The sequence below is a fragment of the Nicotiana tomentosiformis genome, chromosome 6 (assembly GCF_000390325.3).
Source record: "Nicotiana tomentosiformis chromosome 6, ASM39032v3, whole genome shotgun sequence".
Lineage (NCBI taxonomy): Eukaryota > Viridiplantae > Streptophyta > Magnoliopsida > Solanales > Solanaceae > Nicotiana > Nicotiana tomentosiformis.
Genome location: NC_090817.1, coordinates 117,893,515 through 117,910,906, shown reverse-complemented (window position 1 = coordinate 117,910,906; position 17,392 = coordinate 117,893,515). Strand labels below are relative to the sequence as shown.

Below are 17,392 nucleotides of genomic sequence, written 5' to 3'. Positions count from 1 at the left end.
TATAAATCGCATTTAGTATATGCGATTTATAAGTCGCATTTGTATAAGTCACATTTGGGATATGCTATTTACAAGTCGCATTAGCAGTCACATTCCATATCCGATTTATTCAATTTGATTCACACTTCAGAAATGCGATTTAACCTAATGTCATTATCTATTTCAGTTAACTTAAGACGGATGATCACATTTCACATGCATTTTGTATATTTTTTGAAATTCTATCAAAAAATCATATTTTGAGAAAAAAACTCGACTACAAACAATCATTCCGATTTTTGAGAGTCAAAGATTATGGTACATATGGACCTATTTTTTAGAGTCGGGGATTATGTACATATGGACGTTTATGTTATATGACAGTGTGCCTATCTCAACAACATACCCGTTTTATTTCATACCGTAAGGTATGGAGAGGGTACTGTATACGCAAACCTTACCCCTACCTTGTGAGTATAGAAAAGTCGTTTCTAATATATCCTCGGCTCAGGAAAAGATAAGCATAACTTGTGAGTGCCTATCTCCCTCATTATAAAAAGTACATCTCCATGGATGATCAGCATGTGTCCAAATTGTATATACAAGAAGAAAGTGATTAGGAATTGAGAAAAGTTTGAATGATGGGAATTTGTGATGTGATGTGAATTAAAAGTGCTAACTCTAATAATTTAATTTTTTTGAATGAAACAGTTCACATAATTAACCGTTTGTTCGGATGGTTGTTACATATTGTATCGTTATGTTTAATGAGCATACTATTTAGATAAATTATACTATTTTTTATCGTTTCATAATGTCATATACCGATAATTTAAAAAATTAACTTATAATATTATAAAGAAAAAACAGAGCATGAGATAAAATAATTATTTAAAAAGGTAAGATAGAGAGTAATATAAAATTATAATCATGGCAACATGAGGAAAAAAATAAGGTAACGACGCGACTACACCAAATCAGTTGTTACATAAAAGGGATATTTTCATTGTTACATAACAACAAATTTAATAATAGGATATAATAAAATTTAAATAACAATCAAAATAAATATTATATTTAAAGTAACAAAACGATGCAATATAATCAGTAACAACCTCAACAAGTTGTAAATAATGTTTAACGTAATGATCTATTGAGTTCTAACATAAATAGTAGTAATATATTTTAGGTGGTTTGGTCATGTGAGGGGAGGAGCACAGATGCCCCGGTGATAAGGTGTGAGAGGTTGACTTTGGAGGGCCTACGGAGAGGTAGAGGTAGGCCAAAGAAGAGGTGGAGAGAAGTGATTAGGCAAGACATGGCGCAGCTTCAACTGACCGAGGACATGACCCTTGATAGGAAGGTATGGAGGTCGAGTATTAGGGTAGTAGAGTAGGTAGTCTAGAGTGTTCATAACAGTAGTATTGGCATGCAGTCTCGCTTTCTGCTGGCAGTAGGTTTTTATGACTAACCGTTGTTTTCTTTCATTGTTGATAACCTTACTATCTTGTTGTCTTTATTATGCTTTTATAGGGCTTTTGGTATTGTCCCTTCTTGTTATTATTTTCATTAATGTGGTACTTATACTTTCCTGAGCCGAGGGTCTATTGGAAATAGTCTCGCTATCCTCACAAAGTAGGGGTAAGGTTAGCGTACACACTACTCTTCCCAGACCCCACAGTGTGGGATAATACTGTTGTTATTGTTGTTGATATGGGAACACACCATTAATCTAATTAAAATTCGACAATTCATCCGGTGACTTCACGGTCGCCAAAGAAGTCCCAAGAATCATCAAACATTTTGGATGAGATCCAGAAGATCATCGAATGGAAAAATGAATTGAGCAGGCTAATCACTCGATGACCCGGTGAAGAACGAGATTCCCCCTCTTAAAAGCCTAAAGTTCGTCCTCCACTGCTAATAGATCCAAATGCCCAGGCAAAGGAAGAAGAAGAGGTATTTGTTAATGCTTCCTTCCTTTGTGAAGAGAAGACAGAAAAAGGATTTTTCGCGCTTTCATTCCCTAATGTCTTCTGTAACAACAACTCTAATTATAAAAAGCGATTAGAGAACTTCTGACGTTTCCTGTGTTACTTTAATGAGATTTTAATTTTAAGTTTACATATACGAAAGCATAAAGAATTTAGAACTATCGAAGCTAAAGGGGAAAATGGATGACTAAATTATTAGTCAAAATTCAAAAATGAAGCTTAGAAGCTAACTCGAGTAAATATGGAGTAAACTATTTTCGAACCACAGGTCCACAGCTGAAATTAAGTTAACGATTTCATGTAAACGTAAGACATTCAAAATCCATAGTAACCAGCTGAATGCAACCCCGCATCTAAGTTGGATAATACTGCTAACAAGACTCAATGAGAAACTTAATGGAAATATTATCATAAATCAAGATTACCAAGAAGGTCCAGAACCACCTAAAACGCATAAAATGTTGGTAATCAGAGAACAGAGCCGCATGTTACAGTTGGTTTGTTATTCTCTCCCATCATCTAACCATTTCAGCATAAACTACAAGAATTAGAAACAACAATTGGAGGAAAAAGAACGGAGGAGGGATCTTTAACACCTAAGAAAAGAACTCCTACGATAACCGAAAAACTAAAAGAAAATAAAACAAAAAGACCACGATATATCGTCTTAATCTTTCAAGGTATCCAAGAAACTCTGCAACTCCTTCAAACCTTCTGCAGAAATGCTCCTATGCACCCTTCCGCGTGGTGCAACCAAGTTAGGAGGTGGCTGCTTCTTAAAACACACCACAACCACTGATAGATTGTCCCCGCTCTTTCTTTTCAAAGCCTCGTCAACGATATCTTTGCTGCACATCACTGGATCATTGTGTTCTTGAAGCCTTCGACGAGCGAAATCCACAGCATTTTGGCTCATGAAGACATCCCATATACCATCACAGCCTATTATGAGAAACTCGTCCTCTTCTGTAAGTCTGGTGCTCATAAGTTCGGGTTCTCCACTAAGGGGACCACCATCAATTGATTTTAGTCCTTCCAGGTGCCAATCTCCTAAAGCACGAGCCACATTGAGTTGTCCATTCAGGTAACCGTCATCCACATATCCTCCGGAAGCTTCAATGCGTTCTTTTTCCCTCAAACAAACTGGTTTGTGATCTCTAGACATCTCAATAGCTTTAGCACGGCGACAGAGTACAGCTCTGCAGTCTCCAGCATTTGCCACAACCAGAGAACTGCTTTCCATGCAAAATATCAAAGCAAAAGAGATGCTTAGGGATCAGCAATCAAACCAAAAGAAAGATTAGATATAAAAGCAATCCTCTTCACTATAGGCTATGAAAGCATGCGGGGAAGGGGAGGGGGGGGGAGGATTTACTGACAATGCTGCCAGCAAATGAACAAGAAGTCATGGTTTTCATAATGATAGATACATCTTTTAGAGAAAATTAGATTACACCTTCCTCAGAGAAATCTAATATTGAATGTAAATGGTACAATAAACTCATCGGCGAGATATATTACTAAAAGGTAGCTTAGTGGCACTATTATCATATTCATCACTCTAACAAGCTGGAAGGAACACGTAATGTATCAAAACCATAAAAATACAAGTCCCAAATTAAATAAATTTTACGTAATGTTCAATCAAAGTTCCAATGCCATAAAAATCAGTATGAGTTTTAGCCAACTCGCAGGAGGTCGGTGCGCGAACAATAAGGAAGTGAACGAGGTTTCCACAAGACATCTATAGAGAACCTCATGCAGATATAATTCAGATTGGAAGGTCTAACATATTGTATATGTTGAACATAGCTGCAAATTGCCTCAGAACATGAGTTATAAAAAGAAGTATCCACCGATCAAAAACAGAAAAATATGAGAATAGTGCAGATGTTCTAGTTGAAAAAGCACAGGATCCCTGCAAATTAATATCAAATTGCTTCCAAATCAAACCCAACCTGAACCTGTCTTAATCCATTTTGCCTGACCCCATCCAAAAATAATGAAAAACAACAAAAATTAAACAGTGCCACAAACGATTTTAATGCAAAAAAAAGATGATTAAATGTTCCTTCAACAGAAAGCAAGTGAACCTTCCAATAACAAGGGCTGCCAAAGCAGTGGTACCAGAAGCAAGATCAGCATCCAAGGTGCAGGCTTCTGCGAAAGCAGTATCAGTTTGCAAAAATGCAGAAGAAATTGCCCTATCAATCTGCCTTGGGAAGTCTTCATCCTCCGCAATAAACCTTGGTAAGTGGTAGCACGCAAAGTCAGCTGCATGCTTTCCTCCATGTCCATCGAAAACCTTGCATTTATAGAAACAAAAAGTAGAGTTTTATACATCAAACGTACTTTTCCCCTAAATCCACCATAGATCTGTGCATATGCAAAATGTCTTAAATGCTTCATCCATGCACAAACTACCCAAAAACAAGAAGACTCTCAATTTGTAAACAAGCTAGATCTTGGAACCCAGTAGTCTTCAGTTTCATTTCAAAAATGCAACATAAAAGAGGTCTGCACTTTTTTGAGACTGGTAACAAATAAAAAAGGTCTGCACTCGAAATTAATTTGAGATATCTAACACAGACCGCAAATTTAAAATGTCTCTTTCCCTCGGCCTTGCATAAGTAATCTCAATTCTTGGTATTACTTCCAGCTCCAAAGAAATACTAGTTCAAGATATATCCCAATCAATTGTTGGATACATAATGAAATGAAAGAAACAGAAAGGGTAAGTAGACAACTCTGTAAACACAGTAATCAACTTGATACTTCTTTTCACCACTCAGCTCCAGTATTGTCTCAGCAGTGGCAGCATGGTGACTAAAAATGGCTGTTCAGCTTTCAATCACTAAACAGTAAATACTTGAAATGATTTTAGTAATATCCTTAGTTTTGGGTATGAGAAGAAACTTCTAACTGCTCCTTCTACATGAACAAAAAAAGTGTTCTTGTAATGTAAACTTAAGCAAAGAAAGCCTCATAACTTTCCTTTACTTCCCATCCCTCAGTTTTGAGTTGGGAGAGATAAACTTTATCAAAACACCCAACTCACCACGAGATGAAAATAACATCAACACCTAAAAATGTAGGGCCTGCCCTGCTAATTGTTTATTTCATCAATACACTTCTACTGATACACATCAGTTTCCAACATTTCCAATGCATGTAGAGTGGGAAGAGCTATCTGCCATCTAACAATTCTCACCAAGTACCAAGAAATTACAAGCATTCCACAACCAATTTATTATTGAAAAAAAAGGAATTTGTAAAAAATAATCTAGCGCTTGGTCCTGAAACTTCAGAGCCCATTTTTGGTGATGTCACCCCCCCTATTTGTATTCTTATGAACCTCAATTATTGAGAGTTTGACCTTATCTTTGTTAGTTCGGCCACTGACTTTAAGAGAGTGGATCTAGAGCTACTTACATACCATTAAAATCAATTTATTGTGGAATAAAAGTGCATAGACAGCTAATTTTAAGTCATAATGAGTTACGCTTTCTTATGAATTTCTTTGTTATCAATTCGACGTGTAAAAGTAAAACTTAACAGTCAAAGGCGAATTCAGTTTTTTGTGTTTTACTACCTAAATAGTGCCAGGAATTAAGTAAACACTAACAAACATCAACTTTCTACGTACTTTCTTGGTGGCAAATAAGTTTGTGCTGCTCCCACACCCTGGATTTGGACTTGTGATTAAAAATTTAGCGTCCTAGGTTTATTCATCTGCAACTGATGGTGCATTATTAAGTTCATTTAAACCTGAAACCACAAGATTTTGTTTTGTTTGTTCTTATCAGTAGAGTTCCCGTAAAGTGCTTTCCAAAATAAATAGAATTGTAACTGCTTTATCAAACAAAACTGAACGGACCAAGTTCATCATACAATTTGAGCCAAATAAAAGTTTAACCCCCCCCCCCCCCCAAGTATTCCCTTTTTGAACAACATAACTTACTTAGTTGTCGTCCTACAATCCTCAGGAATTAACAGTCTTTCCATAACAAATCTTACATAATTCTTGAAATTCTCACACACACAACGGCAGGACAGTAGGGAAGCACTAAACGACTATATTGCATTTCAGAAAAATATGATTTGAAAGTATATCAAGCAAATGCATAAAGAAACTTGGCACAAATGCATCAAGTCTACAAGCAAATGCATAAAGAAATTCTGCGCAAATGCAAACAAGTCAAGTCAACATATAGGTATCTAATAAGAATAGGTCTGAATATGAATTAAAACTGGAAATAACAAAAAATTAGCAGAATGCTCAATGAACCAGGGAAACTGCAGAGACAGGCATTGCCTTTCCTGTCAAATGCAGAATACTATTTTTTTACCGGTAAACAGCTAAATGCTGAATAATTAGAACATAATTTATTCCCAAATATGGGGAGTTAAATTAATCACTCCTCAGAAATTGTGAAGCAAGAGCAGAGAAAATTATTACCCCATAGAAGGCATGATTCCCTTCATTAGAACTAGTTGATCGATAGTGGTTCATAAAATTGTCGGCGCACACATACACGTCTTCCATGCTTGACCGAGATCCAATGTCCGCCCAAGCACCTGAGCGAAGTAACGGAATGTACTCTGTTGCATGATCACCTGTATCTGCTCTTGGTTCAAGAGAAACATCTGATAACTTGGTTCTCACCTGGTAAATCTCCACTCAAAACTTCAATACACATCAAGAAGATACAAAATCACCACAGATCATACAAATGCTGAAAGTTCAGCCAGAACTAATTCGAAGTAATATAAAAATAAAAAGTAACAGATCATAATATCCAGACAATTTACAAATAGATCAGAAAAAAAAACATGATTGATAAAACAGATAAAATATACTGATCCAATAGTTGATATATTAAATTTCTATTAATTCAGATATTCCGAGAGTCACCGTGACTTTGGGTATTGCAGGCGTATCGAGGTTGAGGAGGTCGTGGGAGCTATGCGTAACATGAGTAGGGGCAGAGCGACCGGGCCAGACGAGATTCCGGTGGAATTTTGGAAGTGTGTGGGGAGAGCAGGTTTGGAGTGGTTGACTAGGTTGTTTAATGTTATTTTTAAGGCGAAGAGGATGCCGGATGAGTGGAGATGGAGTACGGTGGTTCCATTGTATAAGAACAAAGGTGATATCCAGAGTTGTAACAATTATAGGGGTACCATGAAAGTGTGGGAGAGGATGGTTGAAGCGAGGGTGAGGATGACAGTGTCTGTATCCGACAACCAGTTCGGGTTCATGCCGAGTCGTTCGACAACAGAAGCTATACACCTTGTTAGGAGGTTGGTGGAACTGTACAGAAAGAGGAAGAAGGATCTGCACATGGTGTTTATTGACCTAGAGAAAGCGTATGACAAGGTTCCTAGAGTTCTCTGGAGATGCATGGAGGCAAAAGGTGTGGCGGTTCCCTATATTATGGTGATTAAGGACATGTATGATGGGGCTAAGACTCGGGTTAGGACAGTAGGAGGCGACTCTGAGCATTTTCCGGTTGTAATGGGGTTACACCACGGTTTTGCGCTTAGTCCGTTCTTATTCGCCCTGGTGTTGGACGCGTTAACACACCATATTCAAGGGGAGATGCCATGGTGCATGCTATTCACCGATGACATAGTTCTGATTGATGAGTCGCGAGCCGGTGTTAACGAGAGGTTGGAGGTTTGGAGACAAGCACTTGAGTCTAATGGTTTCAAGCTGAGCAGGACGAAAACGGAATACCTGGAGTGTAAGTTCAGCGCTGAGCCGGGGGAAGTGGGCATGGATGTGAGGCTTGAATCACAGGTCATCCCGAGTAGAGGCAGCTTCAAGTACCTTGGTTCGGTTATCCAGGGGGAGGGGAGATCGGCGAAGATGTCACACACCGTATTGGAGTAGGATGGATGAAGTGGAGGTTAGCATCCGGAGTCCTGTATGACAAGAGAGTGCCACCGATACTCAAAGGTATGTTCTATAAAGCGGTAGTTAGACCGGCCATAATGTATAGGGATGAGTGTTGGCCCGTTAAGAACTCGCATATCCAGAAGATGAAAATAGCAGAAATGAGGATGTTGAGGTGGATGTGCGGGCACACTAGGATAGATAAGATTAGGAATAATGATATTCGGGAGAAGGTACACGTGGCTCCCATTGATGACAAGATGCGGGAAGTGAGGCTTAGATGGTTCGGATATGTTCAGAGGAGAAGCCCAGATGCTCCGATACGAAGGTGTGAGCGGCTGGTTGTGAAGGGCACGAGAAGAGGTAGAGGGTGGCCTAAGAAGTATTGGGGAGAGGTGATCAAGCAGGATATGGCGAGGCTCCAGATTTCCGAGGACATGACACTTGATAGGAAGATGTGGAGGTCGACTATTAGGGTTATAGGTTAGGAGTTAGCTGAGTCTTGCCTTACTTCGTACCATTGTGGGACTAGCCAGGTAGGGTTTTTGTCTAAGATAGCTAGTGGCAATGTTGTGTCTTACTATTTCGCTTTTCAGTGCAGGACCTATTTACTAGCTATCGCTTTTGCTTTGCATTTTTCTTCTGGATTTCATGGGGTTCCTATTTTTCCTATGATTGTTGTGGTGATACTAATAGTCTCCTTTTGTCCTTTTGTCTTTTTGTTTTCTTGAGTCGGGAGTCTTTCGGAAACAGCCTCTCTACTCATTCGGGGTAGGGGTAAGGTTTGCGTACACACTACCCTCCCCCATACCCCATTGTTGTTGTTGTTGTAGTAATTTAGATACTATCCTATTAAGATTTTTCATGTAGATCTAAGAATAAAATTCATATAAGAATTAATGAAAGTGGTATACTCTTCAAAGAGAATAACACTGAAGAACCCAAAACCAGAAAACTACATCTCCTAGGTGATGCTATTCAAATCAGAGAAGGATTAATATCATTCACTTCACTGAATCAGCAGAAAGTCATCATTGCTTCCAACCATGACGCCACAGCCATAAAAATTCCCAGAAAACATAACATTAAACAACTTTTTTTCTTTAGTTATATTGAAAACGTATGCATGTATATTCCAAATTTCAACATTTTACTTATGAAACCATAAAACAGGGTTGGAACACATCTTCCCAATAAGACAATCAAACTGTCAGATGACAAACTGTCAGATTACAAGAAGAGATAGTTGCAAAGAACACAGCAGCTTCTATTGCTTTAAAACACATAAAGATAGCCTTTCTAACTTGGCAGCTATCTTTATTGGGCAGAGTCAGATTACCACGAAAATGTCCAATATTTGTAAATATAAGCAATCATATGATAATAACATATCCAATGAACAAAACAATAGAGAAGTACTTCTTTTGCTTTGTTTAATGCACTAAGCCAACTAGCACAAATAATCTATTAAAACCACTCCAAAAGATGCATAAGCTTTACTATAACAACAACAATAACGACTACAGCTCAATGCCAAACTAGTTAGGATCGGCTACATAGGCTCTATTCAAGGGCGGAGTTAAATAGGAGTAAGGGGGTGCAATTGAATCCCCTCCTTTGAAATATTACACTAAGCTAATAAAGAAAAAGTGAGTTTTCTTTGTTAAATATAAACGGTTGAATCCCCCTGACTAAAAAAAAAAAAAATCTAGTGTAGTGGCTGAGCGAGTTCAAAATTGCTTCAGGTCATAGATTCAAATCCTAGTGAAACATTGTTGTATTTTTTTGAAACCCCTTGTATAAATTCTCCCCTGGACCACGAGCTCTATTCAGACCTATTTCCATCTAATACTCAAGAAATTAAGTTTTTTACAACAAATTAAGTTTTTCTAACACCGGATCTAAGGAAAGTGCACCGACACAACTAGGCCTTTATCCCAACTAGTAAAAAAATTAATACTTTGCAACTATACTAAATTAAAAAACTAAAAAATCCAATAAATGCAAAGGCTAAAGTAGACAATTTACCAAAGAGGGGTGTCGAACAAGGGACCTCTTGGTGGCAGAAGCCACTAAACGGTGGTGCCCACCAGCAAGAGGGTTCGGCGGCTTGCTATTACTGGAGCTCTCACTTTCTCTGCAATTATCAAACATCAATTTACTGTCTTCCATTTTGATTCTCAACCATAACTGTACGGAAACAAAATATATGAATCAATGTAGAAATTTGTTATAAAATTAGGGATCTGTGGTGCAATTTCGATGAATCTAGGGTTTTTATTTAAATTAAAGAGGTTTCTTTTAGGGTTTTAACGGGCGGGAAAAAGAGGAAATTGTAGGGTGTGCGAGGAAACAGAGAGATTTAGGGATGGATAGAATGCAATTGGTTTGGGATCTGTTTTAGGAGAAAAGATTGAGGATTTCTGAGGCGTTGCTTTTTGAGGTGGGGACTGATCTTAACAAAGGCGGTGATTTGGTTGACTACTTGACAGGTAGAAAATGTAACTTACGTATGATATAAGTTACTCATACTTATGATAGTGTGAATTTTTAGTATTATTAAATTATCAATCATTTTAAAATAAATATTTATTTATAATTGTGCTTAATTAATATAATTATGAATAATTATAAATCGTATATAATAGAACTTAAGCTCAATAACTCTATATTGTCAATAGACTAAAATTATATTTTTCGTTCAAATCTATTATTGTCTTATAAGCAATTAATATAGAAATTCAACTCAATAATTATATATTGTGAACACAAATGTTATGGGGTATATCTCTTTTCGTCTCACAAGAATTATACTCTTTACTTGTTAAAATTTATAAAACTTGAGAAAAAAGGATAAATATTTAAAATAGAAAATTATATAAAACAACGTGACCTTTTGTTTTTCTTTTAAAAAATAAAGTTCTCTTTGAAGCGTAATGACTTATTTTACTTTTCTTTCTCTCTATTTTTTTTTTACAAATAAGACAAGACCTAACATCTCGACTAATTATCTTGTAGAAAAACTAATGGAACAAACCATAAGAGTATGAAAAGATGAACATAGAATCAAAAAATGGGAGTCATAGCATTTGACGTTTAAACTTTAAAGCGTTGGCATTTGCCTACACGTTTTATCAACTAATCAATTTTAATCCATAAGCAACTAAGAATATCTCAACCAATAATTTCATTTATAGTAATTCAACGTTAACAATCCAACATCTAGGAAAACGTTTGACACAAGTATTATTTCTTGTGTCTTGAGGTACATCTGAACTAGGGCTGGATACACGTCTTATTACGCATTATTAATTTTAAATTATCAATTCAATTAATTTGAATTGGTAAATATCCAAGAACTATTTATGGTAAAAAGTCGTTATTTATTTGGGATCAAGGTATTTTTTTCTTCTGGCTTAAGCTTGAAGAGAGTGTAATTTTTCCACAACACTCATATGAACAATTGGGCTTTGACTCCGTTTGAATGGACTTATTTTAAGCGATTTTTAAGCATAAGTCATAAGTTAAGAATTCTAGTTTTTAGCTTTTGGCTTATTTTTACTATTTTAGCTTAAAAATATTTTTTTACTTTATTCAAACACTACAAAATAACTTAAAAGCATTTTGGCTTAAAAACACTTAAAATAAGTCAATCCAAACGGAATCTTTATCGATCCTTGCTAATGTAAATGGACTTGATAAGTCATCATATTGGTTAGCTCGACTGCAAAAAATGGCCCGATACTACGTTAGTTCATTATTAGGACATTAGTATCTATGATGATAGTATGTAATAACCTTAGGCACACGTGACACTTTATTGGGAAACGTTTAAATACTCATTTAGCAAAGTTTAATCACCTTAATTCCATCCTTAATGTCATCACATGACAAGCCTTTTTTTTATAGACAAAATATTGTTTGGGACAATTTACGCAATCAATTTAAGTAGCAACATAACAAGTATAGAAATGTAGATGCCGAGTAAATCAATATACCAAAACTAGAAGAGTTGGGCTTATATTGAACTCAACCAACATTTAGGGACCACCACAAACTTCTCCCTACTTCTTTTCGTCTTTTTATTTTGGGGGGGGGGGGAGGGGGGGTAGGGGGTGTGGGAGGGGGGAGGCAAGACAACTATTTATAGTAAAAAGAGAGAAACTTTTGTGGTGTATGATTTGACGGCCAAAGGATGTCATTTTTTTTTGTAGAAGATCTTTTAGGAGAGTTAAAGTTCCTAAAGTTCGAACTTAAAATTATTTATTTAATTATATGGAGATAAAAAATGTAATGATTCTCATTGATACAACTTTAGGAATTAAAACACATAAGTATAACATAATTAATTTGAGGTGATCAAAGCACCTTAATTTAGACAAAAACCATAAAATAAAAAAAAAACACTGCTTTTATCTTTATGTAGTTGATATGCTATATATAGAAAGAGCAGCACCTTAATTTAAACAAAAACCATAAAAAAAAGCAAAACACTGTTTTTATCTTTATGTAGTTGATATGCTATATATAGAAAGAGCAACGTCACTATTTTCTATTCATCAATCTCTACAATTCAGTTCACTTTTGAGCAGTCAACATCTGGACTAATATCAAAAGGAACATTGGCACCACATTTTCCAGGGATCCCAGCGGCACGACTGAGTTCATCTCCGGTCGCACGAGAGGCAAGACTCTTCACACACGAGCACGCGATCTGGCGGTCCGCGGTGGTTGTTGCGCTAGCGATGAGGGATTTAACCCCATCGCAGCAATCAGATGGCAAACTAAAACCAAACAACACATACGTAAGGCATGGTTGCAGGTTGCTGTACACCGTGTCGCATGTTAGCTCCGCCTTAACCGGTGGTGCCGCCGCCACCATGCAAATGAAGAGGAGAGAAAGAAATTTCATGCTTAGCATTCTAGGGATAATTAGTTGAAAAAAGAGATTAATCTCTTGGATGTTTTGATGAAAAGCTTTGGCAAGAGATGGTATTTATAGGCACTGAACTTTGATTTCTCCTTTGTTGAATGTTGTTTATTGTTTGGCTTAGCCTTTTAGAAAAATATGCTACATAAATAATAGTATACAAGTAAGGGGGGAAATGAAGTTTCTTCTTCTTCTGTAGTAGTACATTTTAATAAGTTTCTTCTTGTTTTTTCCTTCTAGCTAATTTATGTTATTTCTTGTTATGGTTGGGTCAAATTAAAATTTAGTTCGTGCCAGGATTAGGATCTAGATCTGATTATCTTGATATTTATTTTATTTCATTGTTTGACTCATATAGGTTTTCCTAAATAGAACTTTGACTTTAAAATATTTTCTACTTTATGAATTTAAATTTGTATCTTAAGATACTTGTACATTGTTTTTGGTCACTGAAATTTAGATAGATATTTCTATCTGAGATTATTCCTTATTTCCAAAGTTGGAATACGTGGTCGTAAAAATTAATTCTTTCATTGCTTTAGGACAAGTAATAGTGAGTTCTTGAGAATTGTGGAATTACAAGACAATTAATTACTCTTTAAGTATTTCCTTAGCTCTTTTAATTATTCTTAGTTCTTTTCTAAATGTTTTATTTTACTTTTATTGTGTTTTCGGTCTAAATTATGGGCACCATATATAATTAACTATATTGTCTAAATATAGTACATTTCATCTAATTAAGAGTCTTTACCCAATTTAGTACATTTGGATTTGATTTTACTTCATTCGATTTAATTCGTCTGAAGATTTTAGGCATTGAAGTCCTGCCTAAATTGAACTCTTGGCTCAATATTTGAGAGATTTATTTGGAGTTTAGCTTGTCATTAAATAGAGATCAATAAAATATCATCTATCCTTTGAGATTTTTCCTTACACCCAAAAGTGTGGAGACGATTTCCTCATCAATTACTTTTATCTTTGGGTATTTTTTACTTTTAGCTCGTATCAAAAACTATTTATATTTGGTTGCCGAAAAAGTGCATAAAATTTATATAATTTTGTCTATATAATATATATATATATATATATATTTGAAAAATATGGTATATAGTGATGATTAAAATAATATACAAGTAGGGGAAAAAATGAAGATTTTTCTTCTTATGTTGTGCATTTTAATAAAGTTTCTTTTTTATCTTTTCATTTGTGTAATTTCTTTTTACGGCTGGGTCAAATTAAAATTCAGAGTCTTGCCAGGATTAGGATCTAAATCTGATTATCTTGATTTTTTTTTTATTTCATTGTTTGACCCATCTAGATTTTCCTAAATAGAACTTTTGACTTTAAAATATTTTATGCTTTATGAATTTAAATTTGCATCTTAAGATACTACATTGTTTTTGGTCGCTGAAATATAAATATTTTCATCTGAGATCCCTTATTTCCAAAGTTGGAATACGAGGTCGTAAAAATTAATTCTTTCATTGCTTTAGTATGACATGAGTGATACTGAGTTTTTGAGAATTGTGAAATTACAAAAATAATTAGTTACTCTTTAGAAATTTCCTCGGCTCTTTTTGTTATTCTTAGTTCTTTTCTATATAATTTATTATACTTTCGTTGTGTTTCCGATATAAATCAGGAGGACCATATATAATTAACAATATTGTAATGGAAAAGGGTCAAAAATGTCCTTAACGTATTAGAAATGACTCAAAAATGCCTTCCTTCCACCTATGGGTTCAAATTTACCCTTAATGTTATTTTTAGGCTTAAAAATGCTCCTCTCTTAACGGAAAGATGACATGGCATTGATGGTCATTTTAATTAAACATGTAGCATTTATTTAGTCTGGAAAAAAGTGAATTTTTTTTACTAAAAACTGAAAAAATAAAAATATTTTTTTTCTAGTTTTTACAAAATAACTGCTTTAAAAAAAGCTGAAAAATATTTTCTAAAATAATATTTTTGTAAAAATTAAAAAAAAAACTGAAAATTAATTTTCTAAAGCAATATTTTTGTAAAAGCTGAAAAAATTAGTTCATCTTCTTCTTCCTTCCTTGTTTGTCCATATGCTTTCTGAGTTCATTTTTTATATATATTTTAGTTCTTCTAATGAGTCAGTATATCAAAACTGAAATATTTTTATTTTTTTTCAGTTTTTAGTTAAAAAAAATTCATTAGTCTCAAAAAATATAGCATTTATTTAGTTAAACATGTAGCATTTATTTAGGAATAGATTGGCTTTCTGAGTTCTGAAAAAATGGTATTTTAATTAAACATGTAGCATTTATTTAGTCTAGAAAAAAGTGAATTTGTTTTTACTAAAAACTGAAAAGAACGAAAATATTTCAGTTTTGATGTACTAACTCATTAGAAGAACTAAAATAAATAAAAAATGAACTCAGAAAGCATATGGACAAACAAGGAAGGAAGAAGAATAGGAAATATTTTTTTTCAGCTTTTACAAAAATATTGCTTTAGAAAATTGCTTTTCAGTTTTTTTTCAGTTTTTACAAAAATATTATTTTAGAAAATATTTTTTAGCTTTTTTTAAAGCAGTTTTTTTGTAAAAACTGGAAAAAAAATATTTTTATTTTTTTCAGTTTTTAGTAAAACAAATCACTTTTTTCCAGACTAAATAAATGCTACATGTTTAATTAAAATAAAAAAGGGTCAAAAATGCCCTTAACGTATTAGAAATGGCTCAGAAATGCCCTTCTTCCACCTATGGGTTCAAATTTGCCCTTAATATTAAAATGCTCATCAATGCCATGTCATCTTTCCGTTAAGAGAGGGGAATTTTTAAGCCTAAAAATAACATTAAGGGCAAATTTGAACTCATAGGTGGAAGGAGAGCATTTTTGAGCCATTTCTAATACGTTAAGGGCATTTCTGACCATTTTGCATGGGGCGCCCTATTTGGTCGCCCTTTTTTAACTTATACCCGTTTTGTTTTTCCGTTTGCATACATACCCAATTTTTTTGTTAAAAGTATTTTAAAAAGACGATTTTTCCTTCTTTAATAAAAGACTATTGACAAAACTGTAGACTGCAAGATAAAATTCAGCATGTTTTGGTATGAACTTTTAGCAAATAAACTAAATAACTTCAGCATGCATTAGAAAAAACTCATTAGAAAATTACATACTATAAGATAAAAACTTAAGCATGTTTAGTCTGAAATTTTAAAAAATTAACTAAAAAACTTCAGTTTGTTTAGACTAAAGTTTCGGATAAAATTCATGACAAATTAAAACTGTAGACTACAGGACAAAACTTCAACATGTTTTGGTATGAAGTTTTAGCAAATGAACTAAATAACTTCAGCATGCATTAGCAAAAACTCATTAGAAAATTACATATTGCAAGACAAAAACTTAAGCATGTTTAGTCTGAAATTTTAGCAAATGAACTAAAAAACTTAAACATATTTAGTCTGATATTTTAACAAATGAATTAAAAAATTTAAGCATATTTAGTATGAGTTTTAGCAAATGAACTAAATAACTTCGGCATGCATTAGCAAAAACTTATTAAAAAATCACATACTGCAAGACAAAAACTTATGCATATTTAGTCTGAAGTTTTAGCAAATGAACTAAAAAACTTAAGTATGTTTAGTCTGAAGTTTTAGCAAATGAACTAAAAAATTTAAGCATGTTTAGTCTGAAATTTTAGCAAATGAACTAAAAACTTAAACATGCTTAGTCTGAAGTTTTAGCAAATGAACTAAATAACTTCAGCATGTTTAGACTGAAGTTTCGGATAAAACTCATGACAAAACTGTAGACTGCAGGATAAATAATTTCAGCATGCATTAGCATGAAGTTTTAGCTATAGTGTGAAACAACTTCATGCTATATTAGCATGAAGTTTTAATTTCAAAATGAAACAATTTCATGCTACATTAGCATGAAGTTTTAGATTTAACGTGAAACAACTTCATGCAAGTGTGATTTTGAAGATGAATCTGGATAAGTTTCTGGTTTTTTGATAAAGCTGTTGAGAGGAGAGGAGGAGATCTTTTTTCACGAATGAGGTTGCATATCACGCGATTAGTGTGTGATGCAGGTTTTATATCTTTTGTCAGGGGTGTAATTGTCATATTATTACAGATTTTTTTTGAGCTGGCTACCAAATCAATAATTTTTAAATATAGTGTACATGTTAAAAGGTGATACAAATATAGGGTACGACTGCAAATCCCCCTTACCCAATTTAGTATTTTGGATATAATTTTAATTCATTTGAAGAATTTAGGCATTGAAGTCTAGGGGTGGGTATAATACTGACCGAACCGAAAAAACCGGCCAACAACAACAACAACAACCCAGTAAAATCCCACTAATGGGATCTGGGGAGTGTAGTGTATAAGCAGACCTTACCCCTACCCCGAAGGAGTAGAGAGGTTATTTCCGAAAGACCCTCGACTCAAAAAAAATAAAAAGACAAAATGACAAAAAGAAAACAATATTAGTATCACAACAACAATCATAGGATAAATAGGAACACCATGAAATCCAGAAGAAAGATGCAAAGCAAAGGGAGACAATATTAGTAAATATTAGTATCACCACAACTATCATAAGA

At 34.4% G+C, this 17,392-nt stretch overlaps 1 protein-coding gene across 1 annotated transcript; it reads right to left on the bottom strand.

Annotated features, from left to right (window-relative positions):
• Positions 1 to 2,354: 2,354 nt before the first annotated feature.
• Positions 2,355 to 10,343, bottom strand: LOC104120858 (probable protein phosphatase 2C 22). Its single transcript, XM_009632713.4, has 4 exons — positions 9,898 to 10,343; positions 6,433 to 6,639; positions 4,067 to 4,278; positions 2,355 to 3,205 (listed from the first exon to the last, which is right to left on the bottom strand). Exons 1-4 carry the CDS (start codon positions 10,039 to 10,041, stop codon positions 2,641 to 2,643), a joined length of 1,128 nt encoding a protein of 375 aa, XP_009631008.1. The 5' UTR covers positions 10,042 to 10,343; the 3' UTR covers positions 2,355 to 2,640.
• Between the last annotated feature and the right edge of the window lie 7,049 nt (positions 10,344 to 17,392).